Source organism: Hyalella azteca, unplaced genomic scaffold (assembly GCF_000764305.2).
Source record: "Hyalella azteca isolate HAZT.00-mixed unplaced genomic scaffold, Hazt_2.0.2 contig5545, whole genome shotgun sequence".
Lineage (NCBI taxonomy): Eukaryota > Metazoa > Arthropoda > Malacostraca > Amphipoda > Hyalellidae > Hyalella > Hyalella azteca.
In genome coordinates this window covers 346,259-365,845 of record NW_025935731.1, presented here as the reverse complement: position 1 = coordinate 365,845, position 19,587 = coordinate 346,259, and the positions used below count along the sequence as shown (strand labels likewise).

The following is a 19,587-nucleotide window of genomic DNA, read 5'->3' as shown; positions in this document are numbered from 1 at the left end:
GTATTATCATCTTGGAAACAAGTATCAATCAGAATTCATCCCCTACTTGTAAGATCCGTCCCCATGTATTATATCTGTCTCTTATACACATCTAGATGTGTATAAGAGACAGGGCTGGACCATTGCTGTGCATGGCTGGACCACTGCTGATCATGGCTGGACCATTGCTGTGCATGGCTGGACCATTGTTGTGCATGGCTGGACCACAGCTGTGCTTCAAATAATTGAAGTCGACGTTTGAAGGGAAATGTTGTATAAAATGCGTAACCATTGAGCACTTTGAATACTAATGCTTTCATTATTTATCAATGCATGATTTCAGAAAGTTTTCATTCAACTTCTATTGATTTGGGCACTCATTGTCTCTCTAGCCTCAAAATCATCAGATTATCACGGGAATTAGCATGGAAAATGTAAATGTTCGTCGGTCTCTAAGTAAAGTCATTGTTTAAAATATCTAACGTAATTTCGTTGGCCGCCGATAAGCCTACCATGAAAAGCCGAGAATGTTACTTTTCAGTTCACCGGCGACATCTTTAAATGCGGCGGAAATTCCTGTCGTTCATGAGTGCATTACATTTTCTATATATACCCTTTTAAAATCTGATTTAAAGGAGATTTTAAGGCGATTTTAAGACGATTTTAAGTCTGCAGGCTCTTATTTTTAAATGCGGAGAAGTTGCGTGTTCGCTTTACGCAAGTGGAAATGCTTTTATATAGATGCAGATGCTGAAATAGATTGTGACATCGTAACTATTATTTTAATTTCCATTTCGACTTGAAACCTAAAAGGTCCGTCGCATTCGTGAAATTTAAATTATAGGATTTGTGAAACTTTTGATCGTTTGAAATTTTTAGATTTTCCTGGGTCGCTTCCGTTGTCATGTTTGTTCATCACCAAATTGTTCTGCGTCATTGCTGCCGTTAGACATCCGTAAAATCCGAATTATATTTATTATTTGATATTTTATGTAGCGATTATTCTTCATTGTGAAAAGACATGTTTGATCACAAATTTATATAAAAATGTTAGTACAACAGAGACTCGAATAATGCAAAATGTGCCTGCTCATTGCCGCTCTATTTTTCAATACCAAATTATTTTTATTTGTGATTTCTTCAGTCATTCTACGTTCTACTCGGTGGCAATTTTTATTTGTTATTAATATATCACAGTGATAAATATATATAATCAATATGGATATCTAATATCTATATTAGAATGGAGCTTTTATTCCTGTACATTCATGTAGTTTTATTTCTCATTTAATGTAATAGAATGTTGTAGTTCTAGTTCGATTGAAGTAATTCCAATACTCATATTATTTAATTAAATATTTCTAGTTCAAACGAATCGTTCTAATTTCTCAATTTCAGCGTTCAAGTATAAGACCAAAGAATTGACTTTTGTTAAGAGCTTGTGGGCATTAACTGCTTCAGATTTAAGTTTCCGCGATGTCCGTGTGCAATTCCATGAGAATTCAAGTCTTGTACTTGTGAGATCTTGAGTGCGGTGAGTAGCGTCAAGTGAGTGTGCGTTAACATTTACTCATGTCTGCTAGAGTGGCCGCGAGTGTTAGCTCTCTCCCTCCGAGGGGCTTGGAGAGGCAGGGGTCTGTGCCCCCTTTGAGTGGCTTACAGAAACAGGGGTCTGCGTCCCAGAAACAGGGGTCTGTGCCCCCTGTGCCCCCCTTGAGTGGCTTACAGAAACAATGGTCTGTGCCCCCTTTAAATGGCTTACAGAAACAGGGGTCTGCGTCCCAGAAACAGGGGTCTGTGCCCCCTTTAAATGGCTTACAGAAGCAGGGGTCGGCGCCCCCCTTGAGTGAGAGGAAAGAGCCCCCCAACCTCTTGGTGTGCCAGAGCTGGTGGAAGAACTGCTTGGTGCAAGGAGACCAATATAAGAAGTACAAACAGCTTTACTCCAAGACTACGAAGCTAACGACTCTTCTCTCCAAGGAGAAGAAAACAAACAGTTCTATAGCTGACAACAATACTAATGGGAACTGCAAGAATAGTGAAGGTAATGATGACAATGACGATACTGAAGAGGAATGCATTATCCAACTGCCCATGGTATTGGCTAATACCATACCTGTGAGTTACCCAGCCACTGAACCGTCAGTCCGGCACAATAGACTCCTTGGCAACAAAGGACCTTTGGACCAATCACTCACCGATACAAGGACTCCCTTGAATTATGAGTCCTTAGGCCTACCTTCACATAGTCATGATAAAGCCAGGTCTAGGCCTGCTGGAAATTTCGGACGGAGGAACGAACGTCTTCAGCAGCAGAAAATCTCGGCTAATTTTCCATCCAGTAAACCTGATCTCTTGAGGCATCCACGAGTCGTTCGTCGACCATGTACAGGGTGAGTAAAATATTCTGTGAGAACAAACACTTTTTGCATGATTACCGTGTGAGTTGACTGCATGATTACTACCGTGTAACTTGACTGCAAATATCGTGTGACTTGACTGTGTTATTAACTGGTGGACCTTTTCGGGGTCACCGTTTACTTACTTGCACAGATTACATACTTGTGTTGCATTGGAAATTTTTATTAGATTATGTTTGCTTTAAAATGTGCAAGAGATTCTTCTTGATGTGCAGATTACTCATTATTTTTATGTCATAAATTGATCTGTCAGCGCTTCTCTAGACGTACATTGCAATTTTTTTTCCATCACATGGAAATCTTTAGCATCTTTCCTTGCAAATACGAAATTTTTTGCAAGTTTTTTTCAGGGTAAGACATATCTGTTATACCCCGAATGAGTCATATTATTATACGATACATCTTATTGTTTGATATAATTCTTGTTCATAAAATCGTAAACTTTTCACAACTGAACCTCTATAACCTGTCACAAATATCCCATTAATTGCACTCAAAATAATGAATGGGTCATTTTCCTTATTGCGCGTAACACTTTATACCTTATCGTTAATGCTAACTTATGCCGAACTAAACTGTGTCAGGATGACACACACAAGGACAAAAGCTTGTCACTATTCGGACAAAGACACACTCATTTCTGTGAGCGTGTGGTGTCAGACCGCCCCATGGCAACATCACGACCACACCATAAATTGTACAGGTATTCCTGTTGATGGTCGAGCGTGTTGTTCACAGCGCCATTGCCGGCCTTATCTCTTATCTTGACCAGCCTTATCTCGACGGCCGGTGGCACCTGACGACATTATTGGCTTGCTACTGCCACTGTGGCATGCATGTGTTTAGTGCCATGCATATGCTTAGTGGCATGCGCTGCACTGATGTGGCATGTGCTGCACAGATGTGGCATGCATATGCTTAGTGGCATGCGCTGCACAGATGTGGCATGCATATGTTTAGTGGCATGCGCTGCACAGATGTGGCATGAATATGCTTAGTGGCATGCGCTGTACAGATGTGGCATGCATATGCTTAGTGGCATGCGCTGCACAGATGTGACATGCATATGCTTAGTGGCATGCGCTGCACAGATGTGGCATGCATATGCTTACTGGCATGCGCTGCACAGATGTGGCATGCATATGCTTACTGGCATGCGCTGCACAGATGTGCCATGCATATGCTTAGTGGCATGCGCTGCACAGATGTGGCATGCATATGCTTAGTGGCATGCGCTGCACAGATGTGGCATGTGCTGCACAACCGTTTTTTTGCCACTCGCATGTGGTTTACTGACAGCCTAAGAATGATCGACGGCATGCCACAGGCGACGTTGTGGCATGCATATGCTTAGTGGCTTTTTACGCAGATGCCAGCCTAATGTATTCATCTTCTGATCTATTTCCTCCATACTGTCTATTCCACTTGAAATTCTCCAGGTTTTCAGTTAGCTAATTTCTCTATAGTTTTTTTTACATTAAATATTTTATATTGTATATTAAATTATGTATATTATATGTTTTACATATTATCGCACGTTTTTATCTCACACACGAGTTTCCACCCAAGCTGTGTAGTTGAATATCATGTATTAGACGCAGTCATGCCTAATTTTATAACGCTAATTTACATTCAGAACATGGATTTACATTTATAAGATCAATATAAATTTATAGCACTTGCATGCATTTAGAAAGCTTATTAAAAATCTCGCTTTTTATAGCTGGATCAGCTAAGCACGAATTATTCACACTGCACAACGCATGTAAAAAAGTCAGCAAATATATAAATTCTGTAAATTTAGCTTAATTGACGTATAATGCTAATTTTTAAATCGCTTCTACATTGTTTAAATTATTGTTAAGAAACTTGATTTATAAAAAAAAAATATTTAAAAAACCACTATGTTGACTTGTGTTGTCTTTTGTTTCAATTTGAATTATCAATTCTTCATTACCGTGAAAAGAGAAATGATTAATATAAGTATTAATTATGTAATTAGTTATTAACTCGTTTAATGAGGTTGCAATGTTTAGAATGGAACCGCTTAATGCAGTCGATGGCCCGCATCAGTCGGGCATTTAATTATTATCAATTTTTCATTACCGTGAAAGGAGAAATGATTATTTTAAGTATTAGATATTATATTAGTTATTAAATCGTTTAACGAGGTTGCCATGTTTATAATGGAACCACGTAATGCAGTCGATGGTGTTCGCTTTAGTCAGGAATTTAATTATCAATTCTTCATTACCGTGAAAGGAGAAATGATCAATTTAAGTATTAGTTAATTAATTAGTTATTAAATCGTTTAACGAGGTTGCGATGTTAAGAATAAAACCGCGTAATGCAGTCGCTGGTTCGCCTCAGTCTGAAATTAAATTATTATCAATTCTTCATTACCGTGAGAGGAGAAATAATTTTTTAGTATTAGTTAATTAATTCGTTATTAAATCGTTCAACTAGGTTGCAATGTTTATAATGGAACCGCGTAATGCAGTCGAAGGTTCACCTCAGTCGGAAATTGAAGCCTGTTCAGCGCAGGTCAGCTGCCAGTTGTTTATCAAGCATCTGTGACCCGATGCGATTTGTAACGGTGAGATTAATATTTACGGTCGTCTTAGCGCCGGCCAAATATTTATGGTCGTTTTAATGCCGGCCAACCATTACCCGGCAGTAAATTACTAGGCGGTAGTAGTACGCATAATAGTAAGCGTAAAGCAATGAACGTCTCGCCATACATGGTGTGCTAATCAAGGGAAATGTATTCCATTATATTGAAGGTCCATTAAAGTGGCCATTATTATGTATTTTACGAGCCCAGTACTCCCCCGATAATGATTCACAACCTATGCTCAGGAAAATAAATAGATCATTTTGTCCGAATATTGACACGCTTTCTTTACCCACAACCCGTGCAGTAAGGGGACGCGTAGCTCTGATACGCCTGTTTTTAATACCAGGCCTAAATGGGTCAGAATGACCCACACAACAGCAGAAAGTGCATTGTTATTTGTATAAAGTCATACATTTGAGTGTGTATTAGCGCTCCAAGAATGTCAGTTATACAGCAGCGCTGTTTTGACATCGCGGCAATCGTGTATAATTTTATAATAAAAATGTTCAATAATTTATACAGTAAAACCAGGAGTTCTTCACGGTTTTGCTCTTAAATTATCTATCAAAATTAACAATAAATTGAACTGTTATCTTATTTTAAAAGCTGCCCAATATTTCAGAGTTTTGGTCCTTGAATTTCGTTCAAAAATGGAGAAAATATAAGATTCGCGAATTATTGTGAAAGCTACCATAAGAGTTAAAGTTCTCACCCTTAAATTTAACTCCATGCAATCAGAATAATAAATCTGACTAAATTCGAGGAGCTTGCAATCAATCAATCCAGGTGGGAAAAATGTCCAAGATTGTTATTTTAGTAATCATTTTTATCAACTCGGTACTTACCTCGCTTATTATCAGTATTAGGTACTCTTATTTAAGTATTACTGTTTTTGCCCAAGGAAAATGTATAAGATTTTATTGTACAAATTTCTGTAACTATCTGCTAACCTCAGTTTTTATTTGTTTTGAATGTTATTATTTTATATTGCCTCGGCTTATTGCGTTTATTCCAATGAGAATTCGAAATTAAAATGTATTTATGTTTATTTCTTAATTTTTTGTGTTACAGCAAGTGTTGGAAGGGGAAAGCTGTAGCAGGGAAGATATGGGACAAGAAATTAAACATTATTAAAATAATTAAAAAAATGAATGTGAGCGACAATCAAAGGTCAACGTTTATGCGCATAGTTTTCGCCCATGTTTTTGCGATGTGTTCGTGCTATGTCTTGGTGTCATGTCCATGTCTTATATCATGGCTATGCCGTGGCTTGTCAATGCCGTGGCATGTCTATGCCGTGGCATGTTTATGCCGTGGCATGTCTATGACTTCACGGTTTTGCTCTTAAATTATTTTGCAAAATGAGCAGAAAATGGAACTGATATCTTACTTTGAGAGCTGGCCAATAAGTTAGAGTTCTTGTCTTTGCATTTCGTTCAAAAATTGATAAAATATAAGATTAGCGAATTATTTTGAAAGGTACCATAGGAGGTAAAGTTCTCGCCCTGAAATTTAATTTCAAACGAATAATAAATCAGACTAAATTCGAGGACCTTGCAATCAATCAAACCAGGTTGGAAAAATGTCTCAGATTGTTATTTTGGTAATCATTTTTATCAACTCTGTACTTACCTCACTTCTTTGTTATTGTTATCACCCAAGAAAATATATAAGTTTATTTTTTATTTCTGTAACTTTCTGCGTACCCCAGTTTTTATTTGTTTTGAAGGTTATTGTAATGATTGTATTTATATTGCCGTGGCTTTTTGCGTTCATTCCGATGGGCATTTGAAATTAAAATTTATTTCTGTTTATTTCTCGATTTATTTGTGTGATACAGCAAGTGTTGGAAGGGGAAGCTGTAGCTGCGGATGATATGGAACAAGATGTGAAATATTAAGAAAAATATTTTAATAACAAAAAATTAATGTGAGCGACAATCAAAGGTCAAAGTTTATGCGCATAGTTTTCGCCCATGTTTTTGCGATGTGTTCGTGCTATGTCTTGGTGTCATGTCCATGCCTTATCATGACCATGTCGTGGTATGTCTATGCCGTGCATGTCTATACAGTGTTATGTCTATGCCGTGGCTTGTCTAGTCTATATGCCGTGGCATGTCTATGCCGTGCATGTTAATACCGTGCATGTCTATACCTGTCTCTTATACACATCTAGATGTGTATAAGAGACAGCTNAGGCCGTCGTTGAGTAACTGGCCGTTGATATTTCTTAATAGGGGCCATGTGAGAGGCATATTTTGACTGATCAATTACGAAGTTATGATCATCGTATTACGATGCTTTTAAAAAAATATTTTATCTTTAAATAAATTTGATTTTATTGAACTCAGCCCTACAGAGATATATTGAATCTTCATTTCAAGTTCGGTAATTTTAAAACCCGTGTTTTGTCTCCTGATTTCATCTAACATCCGATAGGATTTTTTATAATCGTGTTGCTAACCCTGTTCTTCCAATCTTTCGTTCTTACGGAGTAGTAATTTGCAGCCAATAATGTTTCGTATTGAACAGAATTATTATCATCTTGGAAACAAGTATCAATCAGAATTCATCCCCTACTCGGAAGATCCGCGTCCCCATGTATTATATTCCGCTGCATACCGATCCGATGTTGCGTGTATAATGTTATAAAAAAAATTATGTTCGTTTTATAGGCAGCTTGTGAATGGCCTGCTATAACCAAGGAAATTTTTTCAGTAAGGTGAGCAAAGCAAATTAGAGTCCCTGGCCAAATTACTCTGGGTTCAACGTTTCGTGTGCGAAGATCGAATTCCGAGATGAACTTTTTTCGTGTAAAACCCTTCAATTTTCAGTGTTCGGTCGCATCAGATGATCGCTGTTGTGCTATTTTCATGGTTTCTGAGAAAAACAATTGAGAATTATAGTGTCATTAACGCCGGCACACGGCCGCGTTTTCGCTGGCACACGGACGCGTTTTCGCCGGCACACGGCCGCATCTTCGCCGGCACACGGCCGCATCTTCGCTGGCACACGGCCGCGTCTTCGCCGGCACAAGGTCGCGTCTTCGCCGGAACACGGCCGTTCACAGCAATGATACTCTCTAATTTCTTAACTTAATATCGACGGTCTAACGGTTTGGGTTTCGGGTCAAAACGAAAATGGTTCATCGTCATTGAATCAGGATGCACTCAGAGAAATGAGACTAGTCCAAAAAATATTATGCACTATTTTCCCAAAACTCGGGTCATCCTGACTCAGTTTGGCCCGGCAAAAGAGCGTATCAGTGCTACGTCCTCTATCTGATCGAGCTGTAGATAAAAAATATGTCGATATTTGCACAATGTAGCCTATGTATTTTTCGGAGTGCACAATTAGGTCCCGCAAGATATTAAGTAACCGCAAGATTGCATGTCGCATCACACTTAAATCTTCTTATAAAACAAAATAATAAGCTCTGCATCATATTCTTTTAAGCCTGCAATGCCTTTATTAATTTAGTCGTTCAGCAAGGACAATAAGACAAAGGATTGAACTCGCCTGCATGCGGGGGGTGACTAGTGTTACATCACCTGCATTCCTGTGACCACCACCACCACTACCACCATTATCACTACCATCACCACCACCATCATCACTACCATCATCACTACCATCATTACTACCACCACCACCACTATCATCCGCCATCACTACCACCATCATCACTATATACATACATCACTTATCTCTCCACCATCACAATCACCTCCATCACTACCACCACCTTCACTACCATCACCACCACCACTATCATCCGCCATCACTCATTGCTACCCGACCTCCAAAGTCTAATTGGGTTAATTTTGAAGTTAATATTTAACCGAGTTTTTTGATTCGAGATTTTTCCTGTTTCTCCAACTCTGGTGGGCGCTGGTGGCATCTCCACCAGCGTCCCCGTATCTCCACCAGCGCTCCCGTATCTCCACCAGCGCCCCCGTATTTCCACCAGCGCCCCCGTATCTCCACCGGCGCCCCCGTATCTCCACCAGCGCCCCCGTATCTCCACCGGCGCCCCCGTATCTCCACCAGCGCCCCCGTATCTCCACCAGCGCCCCCGAAGTGAAATTCGCAGCCTTGGCGCCCGAAGACGACTCCCGTGACCGAGTTTTAAGCTCCATTGAATTGGTTCCTAGAACGCGCGGCCATTGTCTCGACATCGTTAGTTTTTCTGCCAACCTTCGTCATTGTTCGGTAATTTGAGACTCATCGTTTCCAAAGAGTTTCTTGTTTGGGGCCAAAATGGATCGACTTTTTTCACACTTCAATTTCAGGGTTGAAGTCGCGAGCTGCCTTTTGCCGACCGCGGTGGTTTGTCGCGTCTACTCTTGCGCTCGCGCGATAGTCTATCTCGGAAGTAGAATGTAGGTAGTCTACCATGTTGTTAGTACAGTATTGATAGTCTATCAAATCGTGAGTCTAGTATATAGACAATCTACCGTGTTGGGACTTAAGAGTCGGATATAGATACTATAGATAGTCTATATACCTTGCGAAAATATTGTTTTCGATCGACTAGTGAGTGAGCGAAGCTAATAAACGACTGGAAGTTTTTGGTTCAATTATAAGGAGGAATATGAGATAAGATTCAGGTATTAGGTAGGAATGGGGGGATTTAAATTCAGGTATCCGTTGACGCAGAGGTGTGGTAATCGAGGAAATGTACCTCCTTGTTTATTAATAAAAAAAAAACATTGTCAATGATTTTACAGGCGGGAGCTGCAATGCACTTTCCTTTCCCCTAGCGATTCTTTTTGAGATTTTTCACTTATAGAAATCTTCGTATTGCGTCACTGAATTTATTCTCGTGTGATCTGTCTTCGAAAGAGATTTTTTACAGACTTTTGCGATCGAAGACCACTTAAAAGTCCCATACAGTTGTTAAGTACCATCCCGTTCCCCTTGTATTAAATATTACCCTGTATTAAGGATTATCATTTTATGTTTACTCCGTTAAAGCGATAATAATTAGCTATTTGAATATTTTACAGTTTGAATTTACTTACATATTATGTTCGCCCAGAGAACAATTCTGTGTAATATAAATAAGTAACTAAATCACTTATAGCCCTACGTGCCCGCATGCGACATAAAAGACTTTAGTGCCACACTATAGCGGCACCTCTACGTCATTTTGAGAAAAACTGCTTTTATAAAATTTAACAAACACTTATAGAGCATGAGTACTAAAGTGCGTGTCGTGTAATTCTTAGCTACTATACCACACCATTTCGATAATATAGAATACTGAACATATAGCTTCTCCTAACCTCCCGATTCCATGAACTATTGCAGCATACATACATGTATATCACCCTGTTAGTGTCATTCCACATCATAGTTGTTTATACATCCTTCCACTGAAAAAATTCCGTAAGAACCTTGCTTATTTTAGATTGCGTTAAAAATATTAACGTCATCAACTAATCGGCCAATCACAACAAACAAATTTGATAAATCTAAACTTAGAAACTAGAATATGGTTAATAAATTTAGGTGTCTGTAACTCTGTCGTAACCGCCAACTTATTATAAAGTTTGTTAAGCGGAACAACTAATCAGAGAACCGGTCTTTTAACCTACTGTAAACTTTTAATTAAACTCATTTTGAACTTTTGCATTTACGTTCAACGTAAAAATGTTCGGGACTCCACTTCTATATTTGATATCGTCACGGACCTTGAATCTCTCGCCACTAGTTCTATATATGTATCGCACTTGTTAGGAAGCTGCGGTGAAACTGTACAGATTGTAACATTTGTTTGTAATATTTATGTAATATTTAAATAATATCATTTTTTAATATTCATGTAATATTTAAGTAATATCATTGTAATATATATGTACGTAAGATTTATTAGGCATGCACTATTCGCGCTTGTCTACACCGTATCTCTGGGCCACTACACGGAAGCTTCACTTTTTATCTTTTATGTTTTCTTTTCAGCTTTTGGGATTGAAACGTTCAAGTTGAACTAACTTATTTGTTACTTATGAAATGTGTTGATGTTATTTTTTTCAGTTCATTATTAACGCTATATTTAACGTCAATATTTTTATACCCATGGTTTTACATGGCGTACGCGTTTTAAAATTCGCTAGCAAAATTTCAAAATTGCTTTACTCGTACGTATGCAGCAACTCGGAGAATTTCTTTTAAAACTTGCGTACATTTTTCCAAAAATTTTTAAACTCATGTCGTTGTAGGTATCATTATGAACGATGATCGCGGATCATTATGAGCTGGAATGATCGCTCTTATGATCTGGACGTGATCTTATTAATGAAGTCCGTGACTGAGCCGAAGTGCTCTACCTTTTTGCTTCCCGGTTGAAGATTCGAACCGGAACATCTCCGGCCAGTGATCCGCCGGCTATAAATGGCCTGCGGTTATAAATTATTGTAAGCGCAACCTACTGCTTTGCATTTGTGGTGTGAGAGAATCTTGAGCGAGATAAATCCTTTGTGTCGTTGTTATTTTTTATTTTTATGTCTTCTTATTTTTTGTTATTTTTGTGTGTTGTTATTTTTTGTTATTGTTCTTGATGTTCAGCCAGACAGCTAAAACCTGCTTGCTATAATAGGGTAATCCCTGTGTTAAATCGTCGGCGTTTCATTGGCGGCCATCGATGGGTCGGTGGTGTGTCGGCGCTATATGGGTTCTAATTTTTTTCAGGTAATTCCATGGCTTTTACGAACGCGAGTTTCTGTTGTCCAATTTTCTCTGATGTTCACAAATGATCTCTTTTGTGCTCTCAAGATTTGCTCATGAATCTCATTCACTGATAAGAATCATATAAAGATAAGAGTCATTTACTGAAAAAACTCATTTTCTGATATGTCATTTACTGATAAAAGTCATTTACTGAGAAGAGTCATTTACTGATTAGTCTTTCACTGATAAAAATCATTTACTGATTAGTCGTTTACTGATAAAAGTCATTTAATGATAAAATTCATTTACTGATGAAAGTCATTACATGATAGTTTCTTCGCAAATTGAAATGCCTGTCCATCATAAATCAGTTTCTAATAAAAAATCCTTCCATGATTCAAATTTTTCTCCAATAAAAATCATTTCCTAATTCAAACCATCCTCTGATGAAAATCCTTCCTGATGGTGCATTTGCTGCTGTTGTGGTGAGCCTTGCATGGTGATGACTGCACGTCATCATAACCCTAACCCATCTGATCATCATAATCTAAATGCATCATATAATCATCACATCAAGCAGCTAATTGCTGACGTGTAACCGGAATTCACTATCATCAAGGCATTGAGAGAAAATTCTGCTAAATAAATAATTTCTTTAATTGACGTAAAATATTCTACTCGGCCACCTAATTGGGCTCAACTGTTATAAATTCTTCAAGTTCATCATTCAATTTATCCCTGATACTTCAACTCAAATTTCGTCGTTGACATTAAAGAATGTCTATTGGTACTGTATTTGGTAGCCCCGCAGCTCTACGTATGTAAGCAATGTGTATAATATATAAACAATAGCTCTTTTTTTCATAAATGAGAAAATGCGCTAAAAATGCTTCATGTCAGGCTGATGTTGTGAAGAAATGTAGCCCTGTTTCTAGCAGTTGAGTTTTGTTCTGTGCTTATAATAAAAGAAAATATTGTGCCTCGCTTAGAAATTGTGTTTATTTACTGAACTTGATGTTACTGCTGCGGTCATTTCTGCCTTTGCGGTCTCATTGTCGCTTTTAAAGATGGTGACATCTAGCTACTTAATTTACTTGTTAAGTTCACGTTTTTCTTGCGTAGTTGACGAGCTCATTAACTTGCTATTTAATGAGACGATGTCTTACCTTGCAACTTGGTTGTTTAATTAGAGCCGACTGAAAGTTGGCCGGCGATAAAACGGCTGTAAACGCATGCGGTAAATGTGATTAAATGTACGGTCGTGTTATTGCTGACCAATGAGAAGCTCGCTTGTGATACCACAGTTATATTTATATTATTTTCTCTTATAAAATTTTTTTATCGCTTGTCAACTGCGGTAATAATTATGTAACTGTTCCTAGTAACATCGTTATTGCGCGTATTGCCAGCCGTACTCTGTATTACACTGTTGTCTTGTAATATTGTTAAATTATTCACAACTAATATTGTTTTTCTACTTTTCCGTGCAATGATGAAATTCTTGTGGCACTTCCCTTTCGTTTAGTCGACTTCTAACAACTTATTTGTTAAAATGGAAGTGACAAATTAAGTTCAATAACCCTTTTCTCGTAGGAAGGCGTAGCGATGTTTTGAAAATTGCTTATTCCTTCGAAATTCATTATTATGTATGGGAAACTGAAGTTTTATCGAGCTAAATAAAACGAAGTGATCGCCTTTCTTTCTTAGTAACTTTCTGAACTCCGTGAGGAAAGCGTTCGAGACGTCGAATTATTTTCTATGATTTTAGTGCTTTAGGAAATGATTGTTTTAAAATCGATAATTTTAGCTTAAATGCTTCTCCATCGTGTGCCAGCCATTGCATGGCTGGTACAGCCATGCAATGTTACTGCTACACGTCACAATTTACGATCAACATTTATGTTTTTTGCTTTATTTTTTAGGAATTGTTATCTCCCAAAAGCATTTCTTCCCGTTTATTAGGTTAACTTTTATAGCACTTCTGCCATGCAAGCTTCTAAAATAATTGCTATTACTATTATATCGTCTTCCAAGAGCGTTTAAGGTAATTAATCCTATAATTTTACAGAAATGCAAATTAGTTTTTCACTGAGATTAATTTAAATAAAGTTTAATTCGAATGAATATGGCGGAAGCTGCTCCCGGGCGCTGGTCAGAAATGCTGAGTCATGCTCCATGCCCCTCCATAAATGCATTAGTCATGCCCATTCCCTGGCTAATGGAGTCATGCCCATTCCCTGGCTAATGGATGTTCTACATGGAGCTCGTCCTAGTTTTTGTTATCCATCCTCTTTGTTATGGAGCGGTCACAATCTTGCACGAGCTTTGCCTTTGTTCTTAGAATAATTTTTTAACGTACTTCCGTGCGAAAAAGGATCATCAGTGCAGTCATTGTTGTTATCAGCAATATATGTGTTGTTATCAGCAGTATTGGTTGGGTTATCAGCAGTATATAAATTGTTATCATCAGTATTGGCGTGGTTAACAACAATATATGTGTTGTTATCAGCAGTATTGACGTGGTTATCAGCAATATATGTGTTGTTATCAGCAGCATTGACGTGGTTATCAGCAATATGTGTTGTTATCAGCAGTATTGACGTGGTTATCAGCAATATGTGTTGTTATCAGCAGTATTGACGTGGTTATCAGCAATATGTGTTGTTATCAGCAGTATGGCTGATCATATATATCCATTTTTTATAAGGGTACAATGTGGTACAGCCTCGCTCGCATCTTGCACTGTATTACGGCAGGTTTCGGGACCGTTTAGTGCCGTATTATTGCTCCATATTACGGCAGGTTTAGGGACCGTTTAGTGCCGTATTCTTGCTCTATTTTGCGGCAGGTTTAGGGACCGTTTAGTGCCGTATTCTTGCTCTATTTTGCGGCAGGTTTAGGGACCGTTTAGTGCCGTATTCTTGCTCAATTTTGCGTCAGGTTTAGGGTCCGTTTAGTGCCGTATTCTTGCTCTATATTACGGCAGGTTTAGAGACCGTTTAGTGCCGTATTCTTGCTCTATATTACGGCAGGTTTAGGGTCATTTAGTGCCGTATTCTTGCTTATATTGCGGCAGGTTTAGGGTCGTTTAGTGCCGTATTCTTGCTCTATACTGCTGCAGATATAGGGACCGTTTAGTGCCGTATTCTTGCTTTATATTACGGCAGGTTTATGGACCATTTAGTGCCGTATTCTTGCTTTATATTGCGGCAGGTTTAGAGACCGTTTAGTGCCGTATTCTTGCACCGTATTTTGTGGCTATTTCAGAGACCGTTTAGTGCCGCATTCTTGCACCGTATTTTGTGGCTATTTCAGAGACCGTTTAGTGCCGCATTCTTGCACCGTATTTTGTGGCTATTTCAGAGACCGTTTAGTGCCGTATTCTTGCACCGTATTTTGTGGCTATTTCAGAGACCGTTTAGTGCCGCATTCTTGCACCGTATTTTGTGGCTATTTCAGAGACCGTTTAGTGCCGCATTCTTGCACCGTATTTTGTGGCTATTTCAGAGACCGTTTAGTTCCGTACCTTCATTGCACCAGCTTCTGTAATCTCATTTTATTAAAATAAGTTTTGGTTATAATTTTTGAAGCAGGTGTTGAGATCGTCTTTTATAAAGCACAATATTTTGGTTTGGTTTTATAACACAAATAATATACAATATTTATTATCTAGTGCTTATCCTTTTATTAATTACTTATTATGTATAAACGATAATAGAAATTACTTGCGTTCATCACCTTTAAACTTCTTCTGATGTATTTTTTTTAGTTTTAATACTTATAATTTGCGTTACATGTGATGTCGCTATATATAATTTCCTGCATCCTGTTCAATTACCGAGACACTGAGACTTCTTGCCACTGTCGTTTAGCCGTTGTTTTACCGCCACGATTTTTGCATTGCATCATTTGCCGCGGTATTTACATCACTCGTCACCCTGTTTACATCACCCGTCAAGTTATTTACATCACCCGTCACCCTGTTTAATTACATCACTCGCAACGTTATTTACATCACCCGCAACGTTATTTACATCACCCGTAACGTCATTTACATCACCCGCAACGTCATTTACATCACCCGCAACGTTATTTACATCACCCGCAACGTTATTTACATCACCCGCAGCGTTATTTACATCACCCGAAACGTTATTTACATCACCCACAACGTTATTCACATCACCACGTATGTTTTTACTATAAACGTCTCCTCTGTCGACCGGAAGGCGAACGCTCCTAATTGTGAACGCCGATCGGCAGTTCAACGCTTCCTGGCGTTTTTTACAACGTCTTTGTTGACGCTTAGAAATGCTCAATAGATCGTTAACGATCCCATAACGATCGTCGGTTGTAACGATCCTCGTAACGATCAGCGATCGTAACGATCCCCATAACGATCATCGATCGTAACGATCCCCATAACGATCATCGATCGTAACGATTCCCATAACGATCATAGATTATAACTATTCCCATAACGATCATCGGTCGTAACGATCCCTACAACGATCATCGATCGTAACGATCCCCATAACGATCATAGATTATAACTATTCCCATAACGATCATAGATCGTAACGATCCCTACAACGATCATAGATCGTAACGATCCCCATAACGATCATCGACCGTAACGATCGCCCGCCATATATGATCGTCGTCTCTCGCAAGGATCGTCATGCATTTTAGATGCTATGGGCGATGTTCGTTTGAGCAGTTTTGCACGTTAAGCCGACAATAAAGCCACTTATCAATTAGCTAATAATATTTAACTATTACTTTTATATTTTTAATGTTATAATCATGATTCACTGATGAAAATGTATGATTTTGTGTAAAGGTTAGCTTGCATCGGGGCCAATGGTTCGCTGGAAAATTAGAAGTTTAGTCTGATGCTACCGGTGGGAAAAGAATTATTATTCAAAATACATTGAAATTCTACGTTAAATTTTCTCGTACATAGGAGCAGTCTAACATGGTTGATATCCAGATGCTGTATGAAAAGTTTCATTCTGGTCAGAGTAAATTCTTTTAAATTACGGATTAATGATGTTATTTTACTGTCAAAATTAGCAAATATTGATCCTACATGCAACATTCTCCTGGTATTCATTATTCGGACTTGCATCACTGGCCGTTTTTGATAACGAGAATCCAAAACATTCTCTTCTTACTCTTCATAACTTCGTTGGTTCGCACTCACAGAAATATCAGGTCATCTTGCCAGAACGGTGACACACTTTTTTGCCTGCAGCACGAGGAGAGAACTGACGTAGCACTGATACGCCTTAGTCGGGCTAAACTGAGTCATGATGACGCAAAAACTGTATCGCTATTTGGACAAAGTCTCAGTTATTTGTCTGAGTGACTAGAAAAGTCCCATCAGCTCGAAGGCTTCTTTGTATATTTGCTTGTTGTCGGGCAAAACTGAGTCAGGATGACGCAAAAACTGTATCGCTATTTGGACAAAGTCTCATTTATTTGTCTGAGTGACTAGAAAACTCCCATCAGCTCGAAAGCTTCTTTGTATTGTTGCATGTTATCTCATCACAACATGTTTCTTCTCCAGCCGTTCCATGTCATGTTATCTCATCACAACATGTTTCTTCTCCAGCCGTTCCATGTCATGTTATCTCATCACAACATGTTTCATCTCCAGCCGTTCCATGCCATGTTAATTATTCTCCTCACCGACGCCGCTCCCTAATTAAAGCCTTTGTTTTGGGCTCAGCCTTGGCAGACATCAAAACTAGCAGCCGAGCCATCAAATGCCATCAAATATACCAGGGTAATGGTGGCCAACGCTCGGCCATTTGATGGCCGTCCATAAAACGGCCAACTCTAAGGACTTTGTGGTTAGGTGCATGGGTGCAAGATGTCTTAAACATAATCATCATAATCCCTACCAGGCTAATGACGTTGAAACGTTTAATTGACTTTTGTTAAATCAAAGAACGTTTAATTCAACGTCTAGTGGTTGACTATGAAGACTAAAAACTGCTTACGGTTCAAGAAGAACTTTATAAAGTGAAAAATACCAAAATTGGAGGTCGATAGATGGCTTATCACTCTTGTATATTCTTCCTGCTTCTACCTCTGTTCTACAATTATACAAACTGTGCACCATATAGGGCTTGCACTCAGAACAATAAGTGACTCCTATTGTTTAATTAGCGACACTCTTGCTTACAAGGTGGTAAACAGTTGGGCAAATGCACACTCAAAGAAATATGTGAGATTTGATTTAAATTTGACATTTTTTGCCCTCAGTCTGACCCAGTTTGGCCCAGCAAAAGGGCGTATCAGTGCTACGCCTGCTTTCTGCTCCGGCTGTAGGCAGGAATGTATGTGTGTCACTATTTGGACACATAGACCCACTCAGTTTTCTGCGAGCTTAAGTCCGTTATGGCAGTTATTCGACCATCAGCTTCACTCGCATGCATAAGAACTTATTGCAGGCTCGATATTTCCATGCATTAAATGCCACGCCATGTGCAGCTGTGAGCCTCATCAAAATTATGATGGATTTACAGCCAGCCGCCGGGGGTGGATCCTGCATCGTGAGTAAAGGTAAATCTGGTCATGGCGAGATCTGGTCATGGCAAGATCTGGTCATGGCAAGATCTGGTCATGGCAAGATCTGGTCATGGCAAGATCTGGTCGTGGCATGATCTGGTCGTGGCAAGATCTGGTCAAGGTAAGATCTTGTCATGACGAGAACTGGTCATGGCAAGATCTGGTCATAACAAGATCTGATCATGGCAGGATTTGGTCATGGCGAGATCTGATCACGGTTAGGTCTGGTCATGGCAAGATCTGGTCAGGGCGATATCTAATCAGGGCTAGATTTGGTCTTGATTATATCTGGTCACGGTTATATCTGGTCCTAGCAAGATTGGATAAGAACAAGATCTGCACAAGACAAACTCTGGTTATAGCAAGATCAGTTCACACCAAGATCTGGTCATGGCAAGATCTGGTTATTGCTAAATTTGGTCATAATTATATCTGGTCATGTCCAAGGCAAATCACGGCAGTATTTGGCAAATGATGAATTGAGATGAAATGGCGCTGCATGTTATGTTGTCCAACTAAAACATGTCTCAACAGGCATGTTTTCTCTGCACAAATCTTGTCACCATAAATATAAATTGAATTATTTATTCTATTAACGCTCAGTTTCCCGCTATAAGAATTTATGAATTAGCAAACCTTGTGTATACCACATGTATATACTCTGTATACATCATGGCGTGACATATATCTTGTGTATGATATACGTACGTGTGTGATGTACATATACCATCACAGCTCTGGTGCGGTACATCCAGCAGACGCCAATGTGGGCAACGATGTCGATTAGTGTGGGTTACTGCAGAACGCGGAAGATTCGACCATTCTAATAATTGAGAGTCGATTTTCCCTAAATAATCTTTACAGATGAGCGGCGAACTATCGACTATGCATGGGCTTTCCGCTAACCGTAACCGTATAAGCTGTGTAACCTGCCTACAATAGCCAGGTTAACCTGCAGGTATATTGTTATTGTATAATCCTGAAGACCTCACTCTGAAAAATTAGTGGATTATTGTCCCAATAATGACAGTTTTTTTTACCTACTGCACTGATAAGTACACTGATACGCTTTTTTAGCTGCGGCAAACTGGGTCAGAATGACCCACACAAAGGCAAAAAGTGCATCTATATTTAGACATAGTCTCACACCTTTTTAGCGCATTTTCTCATTTATGGAAAAATGCAATTTTGTGCTCGCCATGTCAGTCCGTCCGTCCGTGACCTCAAGTTTTCGTCGACGAGAAAATGCGCTCTCTGTCACTCACTGCAGTGAGTACTGAGTTATATTTTTTTGAGTGTGCGTTTACTGCAATGCTCATAT

The 19,587-nt window shown here is 39.0% G+C and overlaps 1 protein-coding gene across 2 annotated transcripts in view; it reads left to right on the top strand.

Annotated features, from left to right (window-relative positions):
• Nucleotides 1–1,377: 1,377 nt before the first annotated feature.
• Nucleotides 1,378–19,587, top strand: part of LOC108671430 — an 88,622-nt gene continuing 70,412 nt past the window's right edge. The window contains exons 1-2 of one of the 2 annotated variants that reach the window (XM_047880545.1): nt 1,378–1,670; nt 1,716–2,372. In XM_047880545.1, the coding sequence (XP_047736501.1) occupies nt 1,552–1,670; nt 1,716–2,372 (776 nt within the window). In that variant the 5' untranslated portion in view covers nt 1,378–1,551. Of the gene's footprint in view, nt 2,373–19,587 lie in introns of both variants that reach the window. The other variant, XM_018158978.2, reaches the window with a different exon arrangement.